General features: G+C 33.6%; 3 protein-coding genes across 15 annotated transcripts; 2 read left to right on the top strand and 1 right to left on the bottom strand.

Annotated features, from left to right (window-relative positions):
- Nucleotides 1-842: 842 nt before the first annotated feature.
- On the top strand, nt 843-5,588 carry LOC123894099 (pentatricopeptide repeat-containing protein At3g57430, chloroplastic-like). 5 transcript variants are annotated; one of them, XM_045943991.1, is made up of 5 exons: nt 843-1,039; nt 1,730-1,806; nt 2,195-4,087; nt 4,679-4,815; nt 4,937-5,588. In XM_045943991.1, the coding sequence occupies exons 2-3, from the start codon at nt 1,789-1,791 to the stop codon at nt 3,800-3,802; spliced, it is 1,626 nt and encodes a 541-aa protein (XP_045799947.1). In that variant the 5' UTR covers nt 843-1,039; nt 1,730-1,788; the 3' UTR covers nt 3,803-4,087; nt 4,679-4,815; nt 4,937-5,588. The 5 variants fall into 5 exon arrangements, with proteins under 5 accessions (XP_045799947.1, XP_045799948.1, XP_045799949.1 ...); XM_045943992.1 differs by having other exon boundaries at nt 5,061-5,588; XM_045943993.1 differs by having other exon boundaries at nt 1,740-1,806.
- An 883-nt stretch (nt 5,589-6,471) lies between these two features.
- LOC123894098 (bifunctional purine biosynthesis protein PurH-like) lies at nt 6,472-12,491 on the bottom strand. The gene is made up of 12 exons (XM_045943990.1): nt 12,294-12,491; nt 12,101-12,173; nt 10,687-10,762; nt 10,471-10,567; nt 9,948-10,050; nt 9,512-9,645; nt 9,144-9,318; nt 8,434-8,588; nt 8,048-8,257; nt 7,439-7,786; nt 7,228-7,354; nt 6,472-6,918 (listed from the first exon to the last, which is right to left on the bottom strand). The coding sequence occupies exons 1-12, from the start codon at nt 12,435-12,437 to the stop codon at nt 6,767-6,769; spliced, it is 1,794 nt and encodes a 597-aa protein (XP_045799946.1). The 5' UTR covers nt 12,438-12,491; the 3' UTR covers nt 6,472-6,766.
- A 2,483-nt stretch (nt 12,492-14,974) lies between these two features.
- LOC123894097 (polyadenylate-binding protein-interacting protein 3-like) lies at nt 14,975-23,712 on the top strand. Of its 9 annotated transcripts, XM_045943986.1 has the most exons (16): nt 15,018-15,248; nt 16,668-16,828; nt 17,008-17,178; nt 17,993-18,129; nt 18,795-18,985; nt 19,739-19,916; nt 20,064-20,297; nt 21,050-21,177; nt 21,317-21,383; nt 21,506-21,539; nt 21,804-21,908; nt 21,954-22,117; nt 22,211-22,351; nt 22,723-22,818; nt 22,912-22,971; nt 23,429-23,712. In XM_045943986.1, the coding sequence occupies exons 2-16, from the start codon at nt 16,696-16,698 to the stop codon at nt 23,456-23,458; spliced, it is 1,869 nt and encodes a 622-aa protein (XP_045799942.1). In that variant the 5' UTR covers nt 15,018-15,248; nt 16,668-16,695; the 3' UTR covers nt 23,459-23,712. The 9 variants fall into 9 exon arrangements, with proteins under 9 accessions (XP_045799941.1, XP_045799945.1, XP_045799942.1 ...); XM_045943985.1 differs by having other exon boundaries at nt 14,975-15,248; nt 17,017-17,178; nt 21,804-22,117; XM_045943989.1 differs by having other exon boundaries at nt 14,983-15,248; nt 17,017-17,178; nt 21,804-22,117; nt 22,723-22,770.
- The last annotated feature ends 789 nt before the right edge of the window (nt 23,713-24,501 follow it).

Consider the following 24,501-nt stretch of genomic DNA (forward strand, 5'->3'; position numbering starts at 1 on the left):
TAATTGACATTTTCCAATTTAGTCATACATTTGGATTTGTCAAACAAAAAGAAGAAGTCAAACATTTGGCACAAATTAAATTAACCGCTGCTCACACACGCAATTTTAAAATTGAGGTTTTTCTTCTAAGTATAAAAATTTTAGGTTTTTCTTCTATGTATAAATAAAAAAATTAGGTTTGAATTTGAACAAGATTGACTGATCTAACAAAAATTTGACTTGTGACCTACAATAAACTGATCCAAGTAGTAAGGGTCTCAGCCCTTTTGAGTATGTGGTTAGAGATTCGATTTCTAGCTCATGTGTAGCGAAAAAATTTGGTTGGAGGGAGAACTCACATCGTGTGCCCCACAGGTTTTCCGAAGAAGATTAGTTATCGCTAACAGCAATGGAAACTTCGTACCAATATTATAATAACCAAAAAGTTGGGCTTGTGCACAAATCGCATTTTTTTAATAGATAAAGATTAATAATTTTTGGAAGTCTATTTAATATTTAGTTAGTCTATGTTTGAAGGGAACTGAAATCACTTGATGCCAGAAGTAGAACTGACCTCTGAACCAGGTGAAAGAAAAAAAAATAATATTGGGTTATGTTAACTTGTGCCCTAAAGGCACATGTTAAGCTACCTAAAAATAGAAATATAGCTTTTAATAATAGAAAACATTTAATGTTTAGAAAATTGAATACACCACAAGTTCAATAATTTTTTTCCACATTTATCTCCTTAACATGTGCCCTTAAGGGCACAAGTTAACATTCTCCAAAAATATTTAGTTAAATTTTTTTTACCTTTTTTGGTCAGGTGTGACCAGCCATTCTATTAAGGGTAATAAAAAAAGTAAGATTAGCTTAATTACAAATTTGATCCAATTTCGCAAAATTAGCTCCGCCGTTATAAAAATTAGCTCCGCCGCCATCTGCCGTCGCGAATAGCTCTCTGACAGAAGCTCCATTGAAGCTCAGAAACCGTCGTGAAGCTTCCAAGTGACGCTCTTCTCAGCTCATATTTGCTAGTTGTAAGTCATCTCAGTTCAAGGTTTGTACCACCATCTCTCTTTCTCTCTCTCTCTCTCTCTCTCTCTCAGGAGGATTTCAAGGGTCTCTGAGGGTTCTAAAGATTATAGGAGGCTTGTATATGATTTTGTGAAATTGGATATAATGTTGCTTTATGCACATTAAAATTGTTGTTTTTGGTGTTGTTTGGTGCACAAGTGTGTTGGGCTTATTTAGGTTCTGTTCTAGTATGTTTGTTGGGTTTGCTTCGGATGCAAAGTATTTATATTGTTCATGATTATCCTCACTATGAGGTTGTGTGTTATAACAAATTATCACAAATTATTTATGGAAATTGTTTGATTGGTATATGCATTAGCATTACTTGGTCCAAATGGACTCATAATGCGTGTCATATTGCCTGCAATAGCTTGTTTATGATCCATATTTGCAGCACATATTGGTTTTTCGCTGTATCTTTGCAATTATTTTGGTTTGATTAAATCTTATTTCTATGATAGGCAGTTAAAGTTTGGTGCTTTGTCCAGATTTGTTATCAGTTACCAACATTTGACTTCTTACCCTGTCTTGTGTTTTGTGAGGCTTAACTTCTACTTGCGGACATTTTTGCTTTTGTTTTCGACAAGGAGAAATGTCCTTGATAGAGTTTACAATATAATGAGAATCCTTGTGTTCTCGACTCTACAATCTGGTTGATTTCCGTTTTGATTAGTGTCTTGCAGAAAATCAACCAAGGCAAGAGGCTGATTGCTACAAGTCCTTCTCAAATTCATGATAAGGGCAAATTGGGTAAGCATCACATGGATTAAATTTGAATGCTATTCTCTATCCCCTTTTTTATCTTTGTGTGTGCACCTGTCCTAATGTCCTATATTTTAGACATTGCACGTGTCATGCCCACGTTCATGCTGTGTCTTGTTTGGTATCAGACGTTCCACAGTCTGATTGGCATCTTGTGCTTAAATAATTTTTTTTGCATGTGTTTACTGTTATTGACATGTTCAAACGTGTATTGATCGAGGTGATTGATTGTTTTTTAGGAACCTAATTTCATTTGAGGATAGAATTCATGGATGTTAGAGTTACATAACACCTGCATTATGTACAAGATTGAGGTTTTTACGTATGATATTATGACAATCTAAAAGTTTTTTTTTGTTTTGATGCTTTGATACAGAAATTCTTTGAAACAGCTTGTAAAAATGATTACATTAGAAAACATTCTAAAAGTGCAAGTACCTACCAAGCACTAGAGTCAATAAGCAAAATGAATGGACTAATGGAGAAACCAACAAAGTATGTTCTTTGTAATACACTTAGTTCTTGTGCAAAAAACCTGAATTGGCATTTGGGCATACAAATCCATGCATATATGATTCGATCTGGATACGAAGATAATTTGTTCCTTAGTAGTGCTCTTGTGGATTTCTATGCAAAATGTTTTGCCATTGTGGATGCAAGGAAGATATTTAGGGCCATGAGAATACATGATCAGGTGTCGTGGACTTCACTTATTGCTGGATTTTCAGCAAACAAACAAGGAAGAGATGCCTTCTTGTTGTTCAAAGAGATGTTAGGAACTCAAATTAGGCCCAATTGTTTTACCTTGACTAGTGTCATTAATGCATGTGTGGGGCAAAATGGAGACTTCGAACATTGTCCGACTCTTCATGTTCATGTCATCAAACGAGGATTTGATACTAGCAATTTTGTCATCAGTTCATTAGTTGATTGTTATGCAAATCGAGGACAAATTGATGATGCTGTATTATTATTTAATGAAACTAGTGAGAAGGATACTGTTATATACAACACAATGATATCTGGATATTGTCAAAACCAGTACAGCGAAGATGCACTGAAATTATTTGTTGAAATGCAGGAAAAAAATATGAATCCTACTGATCATACTTTATGTTCCATTTTAAGTGCTTGCAGCAGCCTTGCAGTGCTTCTTGAAGGAAAACAAGTGCACTCTCTGGTTATTAAAATGGGTTCTGAGAGGAATGTATTTGTGGCCAGTGCTCTGATTGATATGTATTCAAAGAGTGGTGACATCGATGAGGCTCGATGTGTGTTAGATCAGACATCTAAGAAGAACACCGTGTTGTGGACATCCATGATCATGGGTTATGCTCAATGTGGGAGAGGTTTAGAGGCTTTGGAACTTTTTGATTATTTATTGACCGAGCAAGAGTTGATTCCTGATCGTGTCTGCTTTACTGCTGTCTTAACAGCCTGTAATCATGCAGGATTTATTGACAAAGGGGAGGAATATTTCAACCAAATGAGAACAAATTATGGGTTGTCTCCTGATATAGACCAATATGCTTGCTTGATTGATCTCTATGCTAGAAATGGAAATCTAAGAAAGGCAAGGGATTTAATGGAAGAAATGCCTTATGATCCAAATTGTATAATTTGGAGTTCTTTCTTGAGTGCTTGCAACATTTATGGAGACGTAGAGCTTGGAAGAGAGGCCGCTAATCAGCTCATTAAGATGGAACCTTGTAATGCAGCTTCATATTTAACTTTAGCACATATCTATACAAGAAAAGGTTTATGGAACGAAGCATCTGAAGTTAGAAGTCTTATGCAACAAAGGATTAAAAGAAAACCGGCAGGATGGAGTTGGATAGAAGTAGATAAGCAGTTTCATGTCTTTGCAGTTGATGATGTTACCCATCAACAATCAAATGAAATCTATGCAGAGTTAGAAAAGATTTACTTTGGAATTTTAGAAGTGTCACCCCATGTAGTAGAGGATATCAATATTGAAGCGTAGGTTTACTGGCTTCACGCGGAATGCATGTTCCAACTTATGATGAAAAAAGTTATTACTCATGCTATTAATCAGTGCATCACTGATGATGATTAGTGATCACAAACGATGGTTGAATATCACTTCGTGAAAACCGTAGAGATTTCCTCAAACACTCTTTGTGGATCTGTGATATTTTATAGGTCTCAAGGATTTGTTCCGTTGCTGTTTGACTTGGAGATTTGTCAAAGGTGATTGTAAAGCTAGTAACAAGAATGGTGAAATATAGGACTCGTCTCGTTTCACAAGGTTTAAATGCTTACTGTATCCTCCAAAGTATTAATTTCTTGATCGAAGCTTCTTTTTTTTATGGAATTATTAGTTCCTGAAAAGTTTAATTTCAAAAATAGACTTTCTATTTACAAAAATAAACTAAAATATGCACCAGTTCCTGAACCAGCATTTCATTTGGCCTCCAACTGGTGCATATTTTAGTTCTATAAGGCCTAAATGGCACTTCATTTTCAATTGCTAACTAGAAGCTGTTTTTTATTAAAGGATAGGACTCAACTAACTTTAGTTAGTTGCTAACTCTTTCGTAACTGTCAAAACTGTATGAACACAGGTTGAACGGCTCAGAACTCTAAATGCTTAGCCTATATAAGGGATAGTTCCCTCCAAATCTTGTAACTGGAAAATCATTTAATCAAATTCAGTTTTCACTCTTTGCATTGTCTCTAAAAAAATTTCTATGAAAGATCTCAAAACTGAGATCTTGAAATTCTAAGACCTTTGCATTGAGTATGAGATTTCCTGAAAACTTTAACTTAAGTTCATATATCATGAATGACAAGCTTTCCCTTTAATAAAGAGTCTTCTTTCCATATACTTTCTCTACAGGTCAATAGTTTAGTAGGCAATATCATAAACCTCTCCATCGAAGATGAAACTGATCGGTAGTAGTTCAAGTTCTCATCAGAATGACTCTTTAGGGGCTCACATGATGCCAGTAGTGAAAGAAGCCTTTATAAACCATGGTATGTACTTTACTGACGTCTATTAACTATAGTTTTACTTTAGCATAAAAAGAATTAGCTTGCATTAGTGAACAAAACCTCTTTCATGCTCTGATTCAATTGAAGTGTCTCTGATATGCAGAAACTTAAATATATGTGATATTGCATATGATCATGTACTATATTCAACTTCATTATTTATACTCTGTTAAGAAAGACTGGGAGAAAGATGTTTGGAGATGATGTTGCCGTACTTTGCATTGCAGTTTGTTTGACAGTCATACGCTCTTTTGCTGGGGAACATCTGAAATGGAAGTAGAGAGTTTTGCTTGTTGAAGAAGCAATTTTTCTATACAGTGCATAATCAATCCAAGTGATTTTCAGGGTTATTGCATTTTATATGTCGCGCTAAACATCACACTTTCAGGAAAGTTTTTCTGTTATGGGTGATAGTCTGATAGAGACTAAACATCATACTTTCAGGAAGGGTTTTGCTGACGAGGAGGGTATTGCATTGAGTAGTGGAAGTAACACAAGTTTTCAAAATACAAGGGCAGTTATTAGTTTATTATGCAACTGTGATGGAAACAGTAGTGTTTATATACTCATTGTTTCAAAGAAATGTATTTTGTATCTTAGGTCAAAATTAGATGATCTACAACTTTTTCTCATTTTACTGAGAAGTTATTATTTGTATCTAGGAAAGTATTTAGATAGACTGAACAGCCATAACAAGTGAAGCTTGTGAACTTGCTAATTTGAAGCAAGTGTGAAATATGATAATGTACTCCCTCCCTCAGTCTCATAAAAATTATCATATTTAGGATGTGCAGGGTTCTTAAGAAAATGAATTTTAATCATAAAATGAAATTTCATTTACTAAAGCACTCTTGTTAATTGTATGTAGTTAGTGGTGTAATTAGGTGGATCGAAATACAATAAATAAAGGTATATTAGTGGAAAAATATATTTAATGTTTTATTGTCATTTTTTAAAAAAATTATGCAAAATAAATGGTTAAATACTTACATTTTCTTGGTTATAAGATTTCATCAAATTTTGTTCTCCAAATATTTTCCATTACGACTTTTGGTCAACACTTTTAAGTTAGTTTATGTGCATCCTTAAAGGTTTTGAATTATTTTTCGCGTCCATGTTAAATACATTATAAAAATTTATCATGCAAATGCAAACATTTAACATGTTTTTACATGGAATAAATTAAATATAAATTTTTTAAGTTTTTGGCACTTAAAAATTCATATTTAATTCTTGTTTTGTTAAACAATTCTAAAATTGTAAAAGACATTCTTATAATATTATAAACAAGAATACAAAAACTCATTCGAAAATATAAAGAATAAACATAAATTGACTTAGAACCAGAGATAAAAAAAAATCCAAAATTTACTGAAATTTTTTTGTATTGGTAAAGAGGTCCACATAAATTGAAAAAAGAGGTCCAAAATTTACTGAAAGTTTTTTTTAAGACTAAAAATAAAATTTAAATGTTTATAAGGAATACAAATTTATCTCAACTTTTACTTTCATCATTAACTTTGATAAATAGAGGATTAATCTCAATAGATCAATATAACAACCAAATTTATAGTTACAACAAGGGTGTGTCTTGTTCAATTCTGTTAATGTTGAAAATTATCAAGAACAAAAAGCTACTAAAACATAACTAAAAAGTATTATTTTGTCATAAAATGCAGAGCTGTCTTTGTCCAAATTCCACTACGCTATGGCCGCTATTTAACAACGTTGATAAAATATATAGTACAACATTCTTGGTTAAAAACAGGTTTCAGAAGCATTGCTTAGATATTTGAAATAGTTCTCTCAAAACAAAAATGATCAGTGCCTGAAGTGTCTCGCATTGGTAAAGAGCAGAGAAACGCCGTACTTGTTACAACAGTCTATAAGCACAGCTTAGATATTTGAAATAGTTCTCTCAAAACAAAAATGATCAGTGCCTGAAGTGCCTCACATTGGTAAAGAGCAGTGAAACGCCGTACTTGTTACAACAGTCTATAGCATCCTGATCTCTTATACTACCACCTGGTTCTGCAATAACTCCAATTCCACTTTCACATGCTTCTTCCACAGCATCTTTCCAAGCTGTTCATAATCATATATAACAATTAAGTTAAGAAGGTAACCATATTAGGGACAAAACAAAACAAGGACCAAACAAAAATATATATGTAAGCCTTTTCTAATATAACAATTTACTGTTACTCAATGTTATTTTCTCTGAATATATATGCATTAAGAAGAATCATTGATCCATCCACCACCAATTTCCTGTTACTCAGTGTTATTTTCTCAGAAAATATGCACCGAAAAGAATCATTAATCTATCCACAACCAAGTTGTCTTTACGAAATAGCGTAAAAAATGAATTTTTGTATTGCCATTAACACTTACCAAATGGGAAGAAGGCATCACTAGCCAAGGCTGCTCCTTTGACATCAGCTCCAGCTTTCCTCATTGCTATTCTTAAACTCTCCACGCGGTTTGGTTGGCCGCTTCCCATACCTAACATACAATTGTCCTACAAAAAATTGACAAAGAGATCAGATTTCTTAAACCACTTCCATCAAGCCATAAAAGAGTTTCATAATGTCTCAGATTGTACCTTAGCTATCACAATAGCATTGCTTTTTACATGCTTCACACACAACCATGCAAACTCCGCATCGCGAAGCTCACCTTCTTGAGGAGTCTTCTCTGAGACTACGTTGAACTTGATGTCATTTGGTGTCAAGTCGTCAGAATCCTGAGCTAACCACCCTCCACCAACTTGTCTGAGTGAAAGCTTTCCTGCTTCGTTCTTTTTTGCTTCAAGAATCCTTAGAGTCTTTGACTTTCCACGAAGAATCTCAAGTCCCTTTTCTGTATAGCTGGGTGCAACCACTATTTCATAGAACATCCTTGTCTCTCCATCAGTCGGGCTTCTAAATTCTCTTATTTCTTTAGCAAGAACCTAAAACATATAAAAACGATCATTAAAAAAAAATTAAAATATCATATACACAACCTCGCCAAGATAGAATTTTAAAATGTAATCTAGGGAAAGTGCTCTATCTTCATAAACACCATAATCTTTTTTCGACAAGGCCAATCGCATCCTTACAAAACTGACTTGTAAGGCAGGGGGTATCATTCATGTAAACTCTACTCAGGTCTTATCTAATCTCTTTTCGATGTAGGACTCGAGTTTTTTCAATTGACATGGGATATTTACCTCATCAACTTCCACATTGAAAGCTACAATTCCGCCGAATGCACTGACAGGATCGGCTTTAACAGCTAATCTGTAGGCTTCGAGAATATCATTACGTGAAGCTACGCCGCAAGGATTAGTGTGCTTCACAACTACGCATGTGGGATTTCTGAACTCGCACACACAGTTCCAAGCAGCATCAGCATCCAAGTAGTTATTATAAGACATCTCCTGCAGAAGAATGTTGATGTTATGGCATTAACTTAAACAAATATTAATAGAAAAGTATACAATTTTTCAATCATAGGCTCGCATCTCCAAACATGATGGCTTTTAAAATATTTACAAAACATAATAACCAGTAATTATAGATTTTTAGATAAAAGTAATTAGTAGCCGATTCGCACCTTTCCATGGTGTTGGATGGCTGTAGCAATCCCACCGGCATTGACCTCTGCAAGTCTTTTGTCAACATAGAATGCAGCTTTTTGATGAGGATTTTCACCATAACGGAGGGAACTTTTGAGTGAAAGAGGCACTGTCAAACTAGGAGGAAATTTATCTGTCATTGAAATGAGAACACAAGTCAATCTATAGTGCACATTACAAATATTAATTGTTCTTGAAAATTGAAATATTGCAATTAGAATATCATATTATCTAAACCATATGCAGCCATACCTTCATAAACATAGGTTGAATGAGAGAAAAATAAAAAGGCACATGGTGAAACCATGTGTTTTCAACTACACAGCAGAGACTATTTTTAGATATGCTTAAAAGGAATAAATAAGATGATTACAAATTATTCTATCTCTATTTACATGGATCCTTATCTTATGTTAAACAACATATACAGACAATTTTGGTGATGTTGCGTGCAAGTTATTTTCTTGGAATCAAATATGTCAATTCAAATAAGTTCATTGATTTCTCAAACTTATAACTTAGAAACCATATGAAATTTAAGTCTGCCGTTTAGTTTACTGGGCGCAGAACAAACTTTTACATTCTAGGATTGTATTGGTAAATTATTTCATTTTCCTACAATAGACATTTCTTTATCACATGTAACTGTTGCGTATAAATAATAATTTGACACAAACGTGTACAGTACCTCCCACACTTTGTTTCCACAGCCACTCAGATACTGCAGAATCATATGAAGCAACATGCTGAAAAGCTTTCCATGCAAGTTTTAGCCTGAACTGCTCGTCTTGGTTTCCTTTAAGAAATTCTAGAAGCGCAGGGTAATCTTCTGAATCAACCACTACCAAAACATCCTTGTGATTCTGCTCAAAAACAAATTTATCATCTTATATTACAATATATTTCAATAAAACAAAAAAAAAATGAAAATTTTAGTTCAAAGACAGTATGAATGAACAAGGGATCCAACAAAATATTTTCTGAACCATTTTACATAAATTTTTAATGAGTCGTTTCAAATTATAAAAAGTTGGCATTTTCAGTCTAATGAACAACCTTGGCAGCAGCTCGAATCATGGCTGGACCACCAATGTCAATGTTTTCGATTCCATCCTCAAATTCAATGCCTCCACTTGATGTAACTTTATCATAAAATGGATACAAGTTCACCACAACAACATCAAAAGTACCTGAAATGGAAAACTTTTAGCAAAGCAATAGAATTCCTGAATTTCACAAACTGAAAGAACAAAACTTCAAATTCATAATTTATAGCACATCACACTTGTTATAACCAGTGTTATCAATTGAAGTTCGCAAAAAATACCAATTTGATCAAATTCTGCAGCACTACAGTGCCGCTACACTGCTATTTGACATCACTTTGAACTTAATAGTGTATCATAGAACGATGACAGTTTGTTCAAATTCTGCTACAGTACAACCTCTATTTGACAACACTGGTTTTAACATAGCTGATAACAGAACTTACCAATTCCATGTGTACTGAGAGCTTCAATATGATGTTTTTGGTCTCTTCGAGCAAGGATACCTCCATGTATGTTAGGGTGCAGAGTTTTGACACGACCGTCAAGCTGTGTAGAAAAATCATTGCATACAATCGTTGTTAGTAATAATGCCAAAATGCCGAATTTGTATGAGATTTCAACATCAAAATGTAAGGCTTATTGTCCCTAAATTTGTAATTCATATTGATAGAATCATAGAACTCGATCAAAATCAGTGTTGTCAATGGCAGATGGCAGAGTACGGCAATGGGCAAAAATCTGCCATATAAACACACTGTTGCTGCCTGTGGCAGGCACCACTACACAAATCGGCTATGGTGGTAGCCAAAATCTGCCATGCCATGGACGCCATTTAATAACACTGATCAAAATACACAAAGAAAAGCAATCTTCATTGATAGAAAATCTCTCGGGATATATACCAATGAAATACAAGATCCGAGATGAAACTTTGTGAAGGAGAACTCAAGCTACAATTACACTCACCATTTCGGGGAACTGTGTAAGCTGTTCAACTTTAGTAACAGCAACTCCAGCACTTTCCAATGCAGAAGCTGTTCCTCCAGTTGAAACAATAGTGAATCTAACATTGGAAAAAACGTAAGGATATATTGTACAATAAGAAAAGCATGAACACATGAAAACAATAATATTCTAACATGGTATAAAATGAACAAAAAATCCACCAATTGTAATAACTACCCTAATTCCTGGAGTCCATTTCCAACAAATGCGAGATCCTTCTTGTCTGACAACGATATCAAAGCTTGCTTGCTGCCTGTTTCACAGCAACAGAACACTTATTCTTAGATTTAAAAAACAGAAAATATCATCAAAGGGTGAACACAGTGTTGTAATAAAGACTAAAATCATCTAGAATAAATCCGGACAGTTCTAATCACCCTATAATTAAAACTAGTCAGTCTGCACTCTCAACAGTGAAAAGATTATGTAAATTATCAAACAAACAAAAACGTATTGGACTACTGTGAAACTTGAAGCGGGAGTGATTCCCGAATGCCGCCAACATACAATATAGGCTGCGGATGTGTTTAATTTACACTCCAAATTCCCAAACACCTGAAGTTTTCTCAGTTAAATTCTTTTGGCAACGGTTGAAACTTGAAAGCTTTTCTAATGATTTAAATACTTAAATTAGGTCCGGTTTTAATATGCAAACTTCTTCTAGCGCCATAACTCGTTTTGTTTCTAGGAGATTTACAGCATTGTTACACAATAGACAAAAGACCTATTAATTATACAATAATATCAAGCATTTTTGAAAGTGATCTTTTAAAACTGAAAGAAGCAGAAACCAAACAAAAGTGAAAAACTATTTGCTGTCGATTCTAGAACTTCATGGATCAAGGTGTTAACTAACAGAAAGACCGATAAATTCATCAAGCTAGTTTTAATAAGTTGAATTGCCTACTACAGGTGGATTTGAAAGCGATACTTTATATTACTCCAGTTAAAAGTGGCATAATCAGATAAATGAATATCATCATATAAAGAAAAAAACACATTAGTAGCATATGCTGTAAAAACATCCCATTTTATTAAAAAAATGTGATTTTTTCATATTTAATCTATGAAGGACGAAAATATAAATGTTGGTGTCGTGTCAGACACGAACGCGCCTTTCATGAGAAGTGTCCGTGCTAAAGAAAAGAGTATTTAGTTTATATAAACTGAAAGTGTAAAACTTTTTACTTTTTCGCACATGCATCATTCAAATTGAATTATAGTGCCACTTTTATAAGTTAGTTATCATACTGCTAATTATATCTCCTCAAATATCTACATATGATTAAAAAAGTTTTACACAAATCCATAAACTAAGGGCCCGTTTGGATTTGGCTTATTTTTTAGCTTATCAAAATAGCTTACCCAAATAAATAAAGTTTTATGTTAATTAATAGGTTTTTACTAACAAAAATTGTATCTTTATAAGTTGTTTTCTCATAAACTACCTTGAAAAGCTTATAATAATGCATAAAAGCTTATTTATTTGAATAAGTTGTTTGGCATAAGCTCCAAAATAAATTAATCCAAACGGACCCTAAACCCCTAATGAAATAGGTGAATGAAAATGGGGGTTTAAATGAAAAAGCACCTGGAGATGATGAAGCAGTCTCAGCCATAGCTTTGATAGGAACACACCTCAATCGTTGTGCAGATGAAGAAACCTGAACATACCCATTTGAAAACCAATGCCATTAAACAAAATTAAGTAATAAAAAATAATAATTAAAAGTAGAAAAAAAATCTGAAGTGGTAGTGGTAAAAGTGAAGGAGAATATATATACCGAAGTTGTGGGAAGAAAATGAGAAGAAAAGTGATGTGTAGTTATGAGAGAAGAAGAATGAGGGCAAATGGTTGCACAGAGAATACGAGTGGAGCCGGCGGCGGTGGTGATGGCTGCGGTGGAAGAAACACCAAAACCAAACATTCTCTGCGTTCGTGTGTGTTTTTTTCTGTGAGTACAACTAAAAAATCGTTTATGTTTATTCAGAATTCAGAACAAGACCAAAAGTTGAACCACAAACCGGAGATGGTTTTTTTTTGTTACAACCGGAGCTGGTTTAAGAGCAAGGTTGTCAGAACCGGACCAGAGTTATTTATTTATTTTTAATTAAAAAATTTGAATTTTTTTTTGTCAGATAGCTTAGTAGCTGGAAATTTGACTATTTCACACTTAAGGTGAATAAGTGATGTGTCTGAAGTATGAACCTAGTTCTACATATAAAATGTTATGTCCCTTAACAATTGAATTAAGCTCGTCGAGACAAAGTGTGAAATTTGGGACCAACTCATATGGTCGGACCAACTCAACGGCCGTCTAAACTATCATGCTGCAAGTATCGTCATTCGGCTCAAAGGGACGCATTAGGTTAACCGGCGTAACATGAAACTTCAAAACAATAACGATGTGAACTATGAAACTTTTGTCTGGATTTTTTAATAGCAAACAACCCTATTACAAAAAACTAAAAAGATTATGGAACATTTCGTTATAAAAATACTTACATGATTGTCAATTGAGTGACGTGATATAATTCAATTTGTTTTGGTCATTGATATTATAGTCACACTTGCTTTTATTACAACTAAACAAGGGACTCATATGTGGTGGTGCGAGGCATTCAAATAAATAAGTGGTGATCCGTAGCATTTAAATGAATAAAGAATGGAGTGCAACGGGATGAATGCTTCAAAACAAAATAAAAGATTTACTTGATTCAAATTAGGAGATTAAAATTAATCATGTGTATCAAAAGCGAATAAATGTGCAAATATTCTTGCTAACATGAGATGTCTTTTACAAGGAGGAGAAGAGGTATTTACCAGCCCGCATAAAAAGGTGATGAATGTGCTTTTTGATGATAATAGGGACATGTCTTTCCTCCGAGTAGTTAAATAGTCCCTTTATCTACCAAGAAATGAAAAATACACGATACATGACAATTTATGTATAAAAAAAGTAAATAAAAAAGAAATGTAACTTCTGTTGAGAAACAGGTAACCCTCATTGTTTCATTAAGGACCTCTTTTGCACCGTGTATACTTTAGCGGTAAAATTCAAGAAAAAATGTGGTTCGTGTTTGAAAAATACGCAGTGAACCTTTGTTGGAGGTGGCCTCAAGATGACATGGCTCAATGAAATCACAAAATAATCTTTGGATGGTGATCATCATTGAAGTTGCGGTTTTTATTTGACATTAATGTTTTTGAAAAACCGAATTCATCAATAAATAACTGAAATCTTGTAGTCATGGTTAATTGAGCACAAATTTACGATTAAAACTATTCAAATAACCTAATCATTGAACTTCCAATATATTTTTAAATCATTGATTATGATGTTGCACACCAATTAAATTCATCCATATAATCTCCATTTTAAATCAACAATTGTCATATACCACTAAATATAACTCTATACAAAAAGTGAAGATTAGAGCTTACTATATACACCTCAAATAATCTTATACAGAGATTCAAAACTCATTCGATACGTCTAAACTATGCTAGACTAGAAGCATGTTGCAGAAAACTTGTTTGTTCTGCCTAATCATTGAACTTCCGATTTATTTTTAAATCATCGATTATGATGTTGCACACCAATTAAATTCATCGATATACCACTAAATATAACTCTACCTACAAAAAGTGAAGATTATAGCTTACTATATACATATCAAATAATCTTATATAGATATTCAAAACTCATTCGATATATCTAATCTATGCTAGAATCATGTTGCATAAAACTTGTTTGCTATTCAGTTTCCCAACACGTAGTTGAATTAGTGCATAACGAGTGTTTGAAGTTTCTATTATAGTATAGTTAATCAACTAGAGTTAGTTGATAAGTTACCAAGTTGATTAGGGAATTAAAAAGCTAGTTACTCCTACAAATAGCTCTATAAATAAGTCACTTCATTGTACCCTTTACTCATTTTTTTATCAATCTATATTCATTCAATATGAATTCTTATAAGTATCATCGGAAATACTCCTATTGTTATATGCACTTTATCTTGCTAATATCTAAGATCTTCATAACATGGTAACAATTTCGTCATTATTATAAGGAGATAGCAAGTTAAATATTGTTGAAACTCATTAATCAAAATATGTTCATCAATAAGTATGAATTTATATTGAGATCTTTCTCTTCATCATATTCTCTCGTAAAGTAATTCTTATCAAGATGGAAACTTCATCCTTAATTATAAGTAAAAATGTATTTTTTTCTATACCAAAAAAAAAAAAATGTATTTTTTTTAAAATTTATTAAAAAATTAATGTATCTAATCTATAATAGGTCAGATACATTTATTATTCAATAAATCTAAAAAGTTAATTTTTGTTTATAATTAAGGATGGATGGAGTAATTGCCAAACGCTCTAACTATTCAAATCGACAATTGAGATCGGTCCATTATACAAAATATAAAATTTAAATTTAAACCGTCTTATCTCAAATCATCGGCTAAAATCTATTAGAACCGTTTTTTATGTTTTTCAGCGCTCTTTCTTGCACTCCCTTCAAAATCTGAAAAACCTCTCTCTCTCTCTCTCTCTCTGAGAGATTCAAACTCTTCTACCGCTTCTCTCCGTCACCGTCTCCGGTAACCAACCGAAGCAACACTTCAATCATCAACCAATCCCTAACCTGCTTGGTTGCATCTTCAACTCATCTTTTCAACCTCCACTGCAATCTCAACCAATTAGGTTCTGATCAAACCTCTCTCAGGTACTTTTCCCAATTACTTCCTCACTTAGGGCTGGTTTGGGTAAACTTATTTTTGAGCTTATGCAATACAACATGCAAATAAATAATTTTTGATAAATCGTTTGGGTACTTTTCCCAATTAATTTCAAGGTAGTTTATGATGAAGCAGCTTATAAAGAAACAATTTTTGTTAGTGAAAACTTATGAATTAATACAAAACTTTATTTAGTTGCATAAGCTATTTTCATAAGCTCAAGAATAAGCCACATCCAAACGGACCCTTATTACACTTCCATTTCGTTTGATTTTTGCTTAATTGAACAGCAATATCAAACCACTCTTCGCCAACTAGGGCTTGTAATTGTATATCTTATTGTAAACCCTAACATTTTATCTATTGGAGCTTTCATTGAATACCATTAATGCTATAACCTGATCCTCACCTTTGATGTTATTCATTCATAGCTTCATTTAGTGTTAGGGCTTTGTTATTTGTATATATCTTGATTGATATAGTGTAATCTTATGAACTTTTTTAGTATTCAGCAAAAACTAAATAGCTTTGATGATAAAAAATTTGTTTATAATGGTACTTAAAAGTTAAAAGGTAGGTAATAATTTGATTATATTAGCAGTGTTTTAGTTGAGTTGTTCACCAATTGAATGAAAGATTTTAACTTCAATAGCCCAACATAAATTATCCCTAGTGCTTTAGAATTTATAACTTATAAATAGATTTGTATGTTGATTACTACATCTACTCTTTTGGAAATTTTTATTTTACTTCACATTTAAGTAGGGTTTTGTGTTTGTCGTAATTAGGTTTGCTCACTTGTCTTGAGTACTCTGTTCAAGTTTTTTGTGTGTTATAGAACTCAATAGTAGTGGTCTTGTTACAGCTGCTATATAAAGAAATGATAGGACATGAATTTGAGGAGCTGCAAATAAGATTTACAATGGTCAACCCCGTAAGAATCTAAGCTAAATTTTGTCAAAAGGTAGAAGGATTTGATATAGTCAATCATTCAAGTTAGGTAGATCTGTTTCTTTATAACAAAGGGTTTGAAATAAATGAAAATTTTGGTGAATGCTATAATCTTACATGAATAAATGCTACAAATAGGGTGGCAATGTTAGGGAGGGAGGATACCTAATATACACGGGAATTCTGAATAGAGTTAGGTATCTCTCCTTGCTGCAATTCCTCCTGAAAACTAATGCCCTTACTGGATGCGGCCTCTTTTGAGATGTTGAAACCTAGTTACTAATTGTCATATTTTAAAGCCGTTGCTTTAAAAAATAGTTTGACTTCATAGCTTTCTTTCTTGAAATCTTGAGTAAAATCTTTGGGGTTATTGTCTTGTGAATATATTTAATTCTTTCTTTTGTCATTTTGATAGAAAGTACCTTTATAATTGAATTTTTAAGTACGCTATCTAGATCAGAGGGGCAGGGGCTGTGAGTGAGGATGAATTTGCAACCCGGGCAGTCTAAGTCCTCTAATGGATATGGACGTCGTAAATCTGGAAGAGAAGTTGCAGCTAAGTCAGAGAATAAGATCCCATATGAAAATATAAATGTCAACCGGTTGGCAAGTACAGGTGAACTTCTGAGCAGGATAATTTGTTATCATAGTAGCAACACACTCTTTAACACACTTTTCAAAACACTCTCTTTTACTGGTTAAAATTGAAAAGTGTGTGTTAAAGAGCTTGTTGCTAGCACTTTTTGTTCTTTATTTGTCGGTGACAGTATTCACTATGTTGATATTTTCTATTAGTTGTAGCAGGTGTGGTTACAGGCATTAAAGATGGCAGTTATGAGAGTGTTTCACATGATCGACTAGTATATGTCACGACATGTCTAATTGGGCTGCAGGTGGAAGTCCAGGTGAAAAATGGGTCTGTATACTCAGGAATATTTCACGCAATAAATACAGACAGTGATTTTGGTATGCTCTTCTTTTATTAGTTTTGGTGATTCTGAAAGCTATTTATTTGTATTATTGCATAGCATAGCTACTTGAAGTGAACTATGAAGCACAAACACTAGGTACGTAGACACATAATATCCTATCCAAAATATAGGATACCGCTCCACACATGCAAACACACACATACAGTTAAATGCGAACCTTATTTTTGAAAGATCTAAATTGAGAATCAAGATTTATATATTATTAAAAAGAACTTGTTATACAATTTGAACATTTTATTTCTATAAAAAAATATATTCTAAGACAACATGATGAACTATTGAACTATATGTTTTTCACCATCATCCCATCCATTTACAACCAAAAAGCTAAAAAGGATTTAATCAATTTAGGACCTTTCAGTTCCTAGTTGATCATCATCATCATCATCTGGTTTTTTGTTGTTGAAAATTTTGGTACCAGCCGTGTCTCTTTTCATCTCTAGCCAAATGTAAGTGTCAGCTAGGTGTCCAAGCTGTATCCTCAAGGTGTCAGTTTGGAGCTAATTGTTTTATGTTCTGTCTCCGAAGTAAAAATGTGTCAGACATTGGACTCACCTTCAACCCAAAGTGTCCGTGCTACATATTGTAAATAAAATGGATATACATGTTATTTAGGATGATTAATAATTTATTTTGGGATTTTTTTTAATCAGTTTTTATTTTAGAAGTTATTGTTGGATTACGATTTGCCTATGTTTTGTTTTATATCACTATTCCTCTTTTCATTATTATATTTGTAGATCATAGAAAACTTGACTTACCATGCTTTGTATATCATACTATTACAGGAATCATTTTGAAAATGGCCCGCTTGACAAAGGATGCTTCATCACATGGGCAGAAGTCTGGTGCAGAATTTGTTATCAAGGCTCCTTCAAAGATTTTAATTATACCTGCCAAAGAACTTGTGCAAGTTATAGCACAGGTTTGCTATTTTTCAAGTATTTTCAATTACTTCGGGAATTGTGGTAGTTACCCTTGCTAAATACTCCACCCCCCGTCCCTAATTATAAGCCATCTTTGAAAAAAAAGTCAAGCCCCTAAATATAAGCACCTATACAAACTACTTGGTGCATTTATTAATTTTTTTTCCAAAATATACCCCTATCTTGGAGGATTGTTGAAATATTTCTTATTTAGTACTATTTATTTTCTTATTTAAGAGTCATTATACTTATTTAAGAGTCATTGTATTACTCCTAAAATAAAGGAGCTGACTTTGTATTTTCTCTCCTATAAAAGGAGCCCTTTTTCCTTCATAATAAAATGAACAGACAATTATCACCCATATGCTTTTCTACAAAGATGAAAAGTTAAACTTATACACATAAATATATAAGGGGTATTTAGGAAACTTTACATACAAAATAGACACATTAAATTCACTACCCACACTTTCTTAATATATACGTGAAAAAGTAAGAGGGGCTTATAATTAGGGATGGAGAGAGTATCTGCAATCTCACGAGTTTTATTAGAATGCTGCATAGTAAGCAATGGTATTCGAAAATTTAATCTAGGCCCTAGGGATAGGTGAAGTTTTTTAAAGACATTGGAACTTGTTTCCTGATGATCCTTAAATTATGGCAGGGTGTTGCTCTTACTAGGGATGGCCTACCTAGTGAACCTCAGCACGATAGGTATCAGGAAATCATGGTTGACTCATTGATATCTCAATCTCATCATGCTGAGTTAGGAAGAGAACTAAAACCCTGGGTACCTGATGAAGATGATCCACAATGCCCTGAACTGGAAAATATCTTTGACGGCCACTGGAATAGGTTGTTTGTTTTAATGAAATAAATTTGATGAACTGTAAATTGTCTCTTTTCTTGAAACTCCGACACCAACATGCATGGTTGTCAGTTTCCTTTATTCTTTTCAACTTAGAAGATTGAAAAACTAAACTATACTATGTATCTTTAATATTCTACTATAGGAATTTTTTCTTTAAAATAAGAGTCCATCTGTAAGTGATTGATTTCAAGATGGTCTTACTCCATTGTTTTTTGAACTGATGATATTTATCCTCCATTGTTATGAATAATACTTGATATTGTGTAATATTGTGCATAATTCTTTTTGTCTCCTTAAAAGCAACCACTTTCACAAACTTTATAAGCATATGTTCCCCATTATTCTTTGTGACTTTTGGAACCATATTTCTTGGTAGGGACCATTCAGCCTGTTGTGATTCACTAAACTCTTGTGTTTGGAACCTGATTTTAGCAAAAGATCTGTCTGACATTTGATGGGTATTATAAACTTCTTTCTTTTGCTGCATCACATATTTTTCAGGCTGTAGGTCCATAACCATTTAGTAAAATCGAGGATTTATCAAAAGGTTATTTTTGTGGTATATTGATAATCATTGAGGGAGGTTTGGTTGAGTATATGAAATTGTCCATTCAGTGCTGTCATAATTTTATATACAGGTTTTCTTTTTCACGTTTCAATTTCTTCCCATTCTTCCCAGCATATCCATGTAGGTTTGCACATGCAATTTTTTAACCTTGTTTTTTGAAATTTTTAAGGGGGTGGGATCAGTTTGAAACAAATAAGACATTGTTTGGGGTAAAAAGCACATTCAATGAGGAACTTTATACAACAAAGCTTGAAAAAGGGCCACTTACAAGAGAATTAGAAATGCAAGCTTTAAGAATAGCAAGAGAAATTGAGGGCGAGGAAACCCGAGATCTTCACCTTGCAGAGGTTAGTGTTGCTTTAATGCCCTTTTTCTTGCATTTCTTTGCCACTTGTAAGTTTCATCGTTTTTTTCATTTAATTGTCTATTTAAAATCCTCAAAATGATTTTTCAAAAAACAAAACCTCAACATAAATTATTATTATTTTTCACAGGAAAGAGGTCTTCACTTAGATGAAGACTTTGATATTGACGAAGAAACTAGATTTTCTTCGGTCTATAGGGGTACACATGATGATACATATGAGGAAGATGAAGACATACTGTTTGGTTCTCACAATTCTGAAACTTTTAATGGTATATTCGGTTCGGTCAATGAGAGGTATGGTGAAATAAATGGCGGAGAAGGCAATAATGGAGCTCCCACATTGGCAAATTCTTCCTCCATGGTATCTTCTCATTTCATTATTTAATTATCAAAAGTGCCGGAATTCAAAAATTCTCAACCATTTTCTAAACCATTTTGTGCTTTGTAGCAGTTCAATGATTACCGGATAACTGATACTGTAGAACTATATAGTGCTTTGTATATTACATAATTGTTAATATTCCTATCAAGGTTGTCAAAATTGGGTTTAAGAAAACTTGTTTTGCCTATCTGAAATTGACTCAGACTCGAATGATTCCTCATTAAAAATAATATATACACTTGTGCAATACAATAAATGCATCAATAATTCAAAATTTCAACTCAATTATAAAGCAAAAAGCTGACATTTCATGAACAAAATCAAACTAACAAAGAAGAAAAGGAATTGAATGCAAAAATTGAGATAAAAAAAGGTCAAAAACTTTGTTAAAAATTACCGAGTTTATCCAAGTTTACCAATTCACTGCGAGTACAGCCAAGTAAACTCGATGTCATTTCCAAGTTTACTAAAATTCGAGTTTACATTACAACCAAGCCAACTCGAAATTGATACCTGCCACGAGTAAACTCGTGATTTAACAGCCTTGATTCCTATTGCTTCAAAGCATCTTATTGTGCAGATTTAACATCTAACCATATACTACTAAGAATTATAGATTGCCTTGGCCAGGAAAATGTTGATATCAATGTTCTTTTCATGTTTTTTCCTTCACCCTCTTTTTATTTTGCATGCTTTCCTCTCACCGTGTTAATTGTGTTGTGTGTATGTAGGGTTACCCACAGTCATCTCAGTCAAGTTCTGGTGTAGATTTAAACTGTTCTAGTGCTTATGATCATGCTAAGCAATTTCTGTCTGAAATCCCTTCCAAAAGCTACTCATATTCGGATGGGGAAAGCAGGTGTTGCCTTTTTCTCTTCAGTATATTATTACTTGTTTCCGCTGTAATGATTTGTATTGTTTTCCTAAAGATGTCATTTTCAAAGTCTAAGCATAAATATTATCTTTATTACAAATCTTCATATCCAATAACATTACAGGATTCAGGAGAACCTGGTTCATAATCTACATGGAGCCAGTGGTAACAACAGGGAAGAAAATCATATAGTGAGTTGAAGTTTCAACATAAATGCTCACACTTTTATCTACGTAAACATCTCACATGAGACTGCTAGTATTTTTAACCCGGCTGAATCTTATTTTTTTATTTTCTTCTTTAATTGGTGCAGCATGGTCAGGATGTTCAACTGTCTAAAAATGAGGGTATGTAAAAACATTCTCTCAACTTCCTCATATTTAGCTCTAAAATGTTAAATCTGAAATGATGCAAATGAAACTACACCATTATGAAGTGAAGATTTATTGTTTGATATAACTTATAAACTTATATAGGGAGTGCAAAACCTTTCTGTTAGTACTCAATAGTATTTCTGAATGGCAGCTCTAACACCTAGATTTGAGACTTAATTTTTGTGGTTTCTTTTTCAATCATGTGTATTCCTCTGATCTTAGCAAATTTTTGTGCAGATTCACAAGCATCACTCTACTTGAAGAAAGATGACTTTGATAAAGGGATATTATCTCCTAATGCTAGCTCCTATGCCCCAGCTTCTCATATAATATCAAAATCTCATGAGAAGATGGGATCCCCCAGGGATTCTACCGAGGGTTTAGCACATGGTAAAGCTAATGACAGAACAAAGTATATAAACTCACGTGGAGCATCATCTTGGTCAGATCCTGTGAGAAGTGTGGCGGCATCTTCTGGTCCTGATTTATCTCCAAGTTCGTCAGTTGGTTCGTTGTCTTCTGAAAAATCGTCTTTGAATCCCAATGCAAAGGTGTAGTTCAAGAAGGAATATTTCACTAGATGATTATTGTTTTCTAAATTATCGACCATTGTCTGAGTTTTTCCTGCCCTTTCATAATGTAAGGAATTCAAGCTCAACCCAAATGCAAAGAGTTTTATTCCATCACCTACTCGGTCTCCCAGTCCGGTGTCTGATAATTCCTTCTATTTTCAACCGAATGTAACTACTGTACCAAATATGCCAGCTGTGCCCATGAGTATTGGGGTAAGTCTGTATGAGCATTTATTGAATATGTAGAAGTGCTTAGTTATGGGTTTGGGTTACTTGTGGATTACTGCTAAAATTGACTGGATTACTGCTAAAATTGACTTGCATCAATAGACTAAAGAATTATGACTAACTACCAAATTCACGTAGCACAATCACTGCTGTCATGTGCCTTGTGCAGGTTAGTACAATTTATAGAGCTAAATCCCTTGTTTTGCGAATAGGGGTCTTTCCTTTTGATATTCGGGGGATGTGCCTTATAGAGCTGGTTAAATAGATTTCAAATGAGGCTATTATTGGGTTCGACTTAATTTATTTTCTGCCTTGGTGCTGTTCACAAACTTTATCTTTTTGCATACGGCCTGCAGATTGGACCTAATTTTTCCGGGCAACAACCTATCATGTATAATCCACAGGTATCCCAAATGCCAACTCAAGCATATTTTCATCCAAATGCACCGCAGGTAAAATATCAATTGTAGTATGCCTCTCTGGTGACTGTTGGGACTTGGGAGAATATTGATACTTTACAGTAATTGCTTACTATCTAATTGCAGTACGGACAGCTTCTTGGTCATCCTAGGCAAGCTTTATACATGCCGCCGAGTTACCAACCTGTAAGAACTTCCATGTTTTACTCGTAATTTCATTTCATTTTTTTTTTGACGAATCGTAATTTAATTTCATAAAAATGGTTTTTCGCTAAAAAATTCTTATATTTTATTTTGGCAATTATCTTTGATATTGATCTCTTATCATATACTATGGTTAGGAACTTCAAACGTGTACTGTTTAATTTCACATATCTTAACCCTACTGCCATAAATGATAAAATCAGCCATCTCAGTAACTTAACGTCTATTGCATGCTTAATGTTCCATTTTGATATATATCATAAATCTTGTTGAACATTATTTTTTATCATGAATCACGACGATGGAACGTGACTTTTCTTCATTTAGTCATCTCGAGCAAATTTCAACAATCTTGGATGCTATTAATTAATTACATGCTTTTGGGGAGCTGTATGCTTAATGTTATGGGAACTAGATTTTCTCAAATTGTTCTTTACAGGAAATGCAATACAAGGGACGTGATTATTGAAGACTTGACTGAATGTATTATTAGCAAGTCAACTTCTTGCTCGGAAAGAATAAACTAAGTGGATGTTCTGAAAAGTTTTAAATGAAGATATCTGCAGCTGATGGAAGATTTCAAATCGTCCATTGTGTGATATGATTTTATGACCTTGCATGAACCCATACAGTTTTGGGGTTTCTCGGGTTTTAGTTGACATAATTTATATTGATCCTTACTCCTTTTTTTTCTTAATACCATACAACATAACTTACATTGGGCATGCTTGTTTCCGGTTGTTGGCTACCATATTAGTTTAATTACTGATAAAATTACCTAAGGTCCTTCTAACCAGTGCTGTCAAAGCTTTGGTTAAAGAATCAAGACTTGGAAAGTTTTTATTAGACATCATTATCAATTTTAAAAATTGTACTTTCAAAATACTGTCAATTTTTTTAGTCCTTCCAAGATATAACATTAGGTTCTTGCACCCATTTATAAAAAGATACGCATTTGCTGCTATGGTCTAATGTATGTATTTTTTAGGGGTCTTAATACCCGTGCAAGCTAGTGATTTGGGGAAGATAGTTTGGAAGTTGGGAATGTCCGAGAAAGTTAGAAGCAAATTTCCAGTCGAATTAATGAGACTTCTAATAGATGGGTTCATGGTGAGCCTTATTGTTGCCCTTGCCCTGCACTGGGTTTGATGAAACAAAACAATCCCGTGTTACAAGAGATTGTATGTATGTTGGTTAATTTTGTTTCGAATTCCATTGAATAAGAGTGAACTTCTTTGTTGGTGCCACATATCACTGGCCTTCTTTCAATGTTTTATTCACGTTGATGTGCTCATGTGCCTATAATTTTCTCCTTTAAGGTCAATCTGAGCTTCCACCTGCTATGTTTATCTTTTGGTTGCGGCACAATGAGTGCACGATCTAACCTTTTGTAGGTTGATCCACCCTTAAAAGGTTATCATGCAGTGTGCAATTAATTATATATAAGGGATGAGGAACTTGAATCCTCATGTGAATAGACGTCTTACTATGGAGGTTCCTATCAGGTGGCTT

Source organism: Trifolium pratense, linkage group LG7 (assembly GCF_020283565.1).
Source record: "Trifolium pratense cultivar HEN17-A07 linkage group LG7, ARS_RC_1.1, whole genome shotgun sequence".
In the NCBI taxonomy this organism is placed as follows: domain Eukaryota; kingdom Viridiplantae; phylum Streptophyta; class Magnoliopsida; order Fabales; family Fabaceae; genus Trifolium; species Trifolium pratense.

Bases quoted from the DNA above. Each gene is read 5' to 3' on its own strand.
- LOC123894098 (XM_045943990.1), bottom strand. From the start codon at position 12,437: ATGTTTGGTTTTGGTGTTTCTTCCACCGCAGCCATCACCACCGCCGCC. The intron at 10,568-10,686 runs GTAGTTATTACA...TTCCAATGTTAG, and splicing joins AATGGACTCCAGGAATTAGG to ATTCACTATTGTTTCAACTG. The intron at 6,919-7,227 runs GTAAGTGTTAAT...GATTATGAACAG, and splicing joins TGATGCCTTCTTCCCATTTG to CTTGGAAAGATGCTGTGGAA.
- LOC123894097 (XM_045943983.1), top strand. From the start codon at position 16,696: ATGAATTTGCAACCCGGGCAGTCTAAGTCCTCTAATGGATATGGACGT. The intron at 17,179-17,992 runs GTATGCTCTTCT...ATACTATTACAG, and splicing joins AAATACAGACAGTGATTTTG to GAATCATTTTGAAAATGGCC. The intron at 22,819-22,911 runs GTAAAATATCAA...ATCTAATTGCAG, and splicing joins TTCATCCAAATGCACCGCAG to TACGGACAGCTTCTTGGTCA.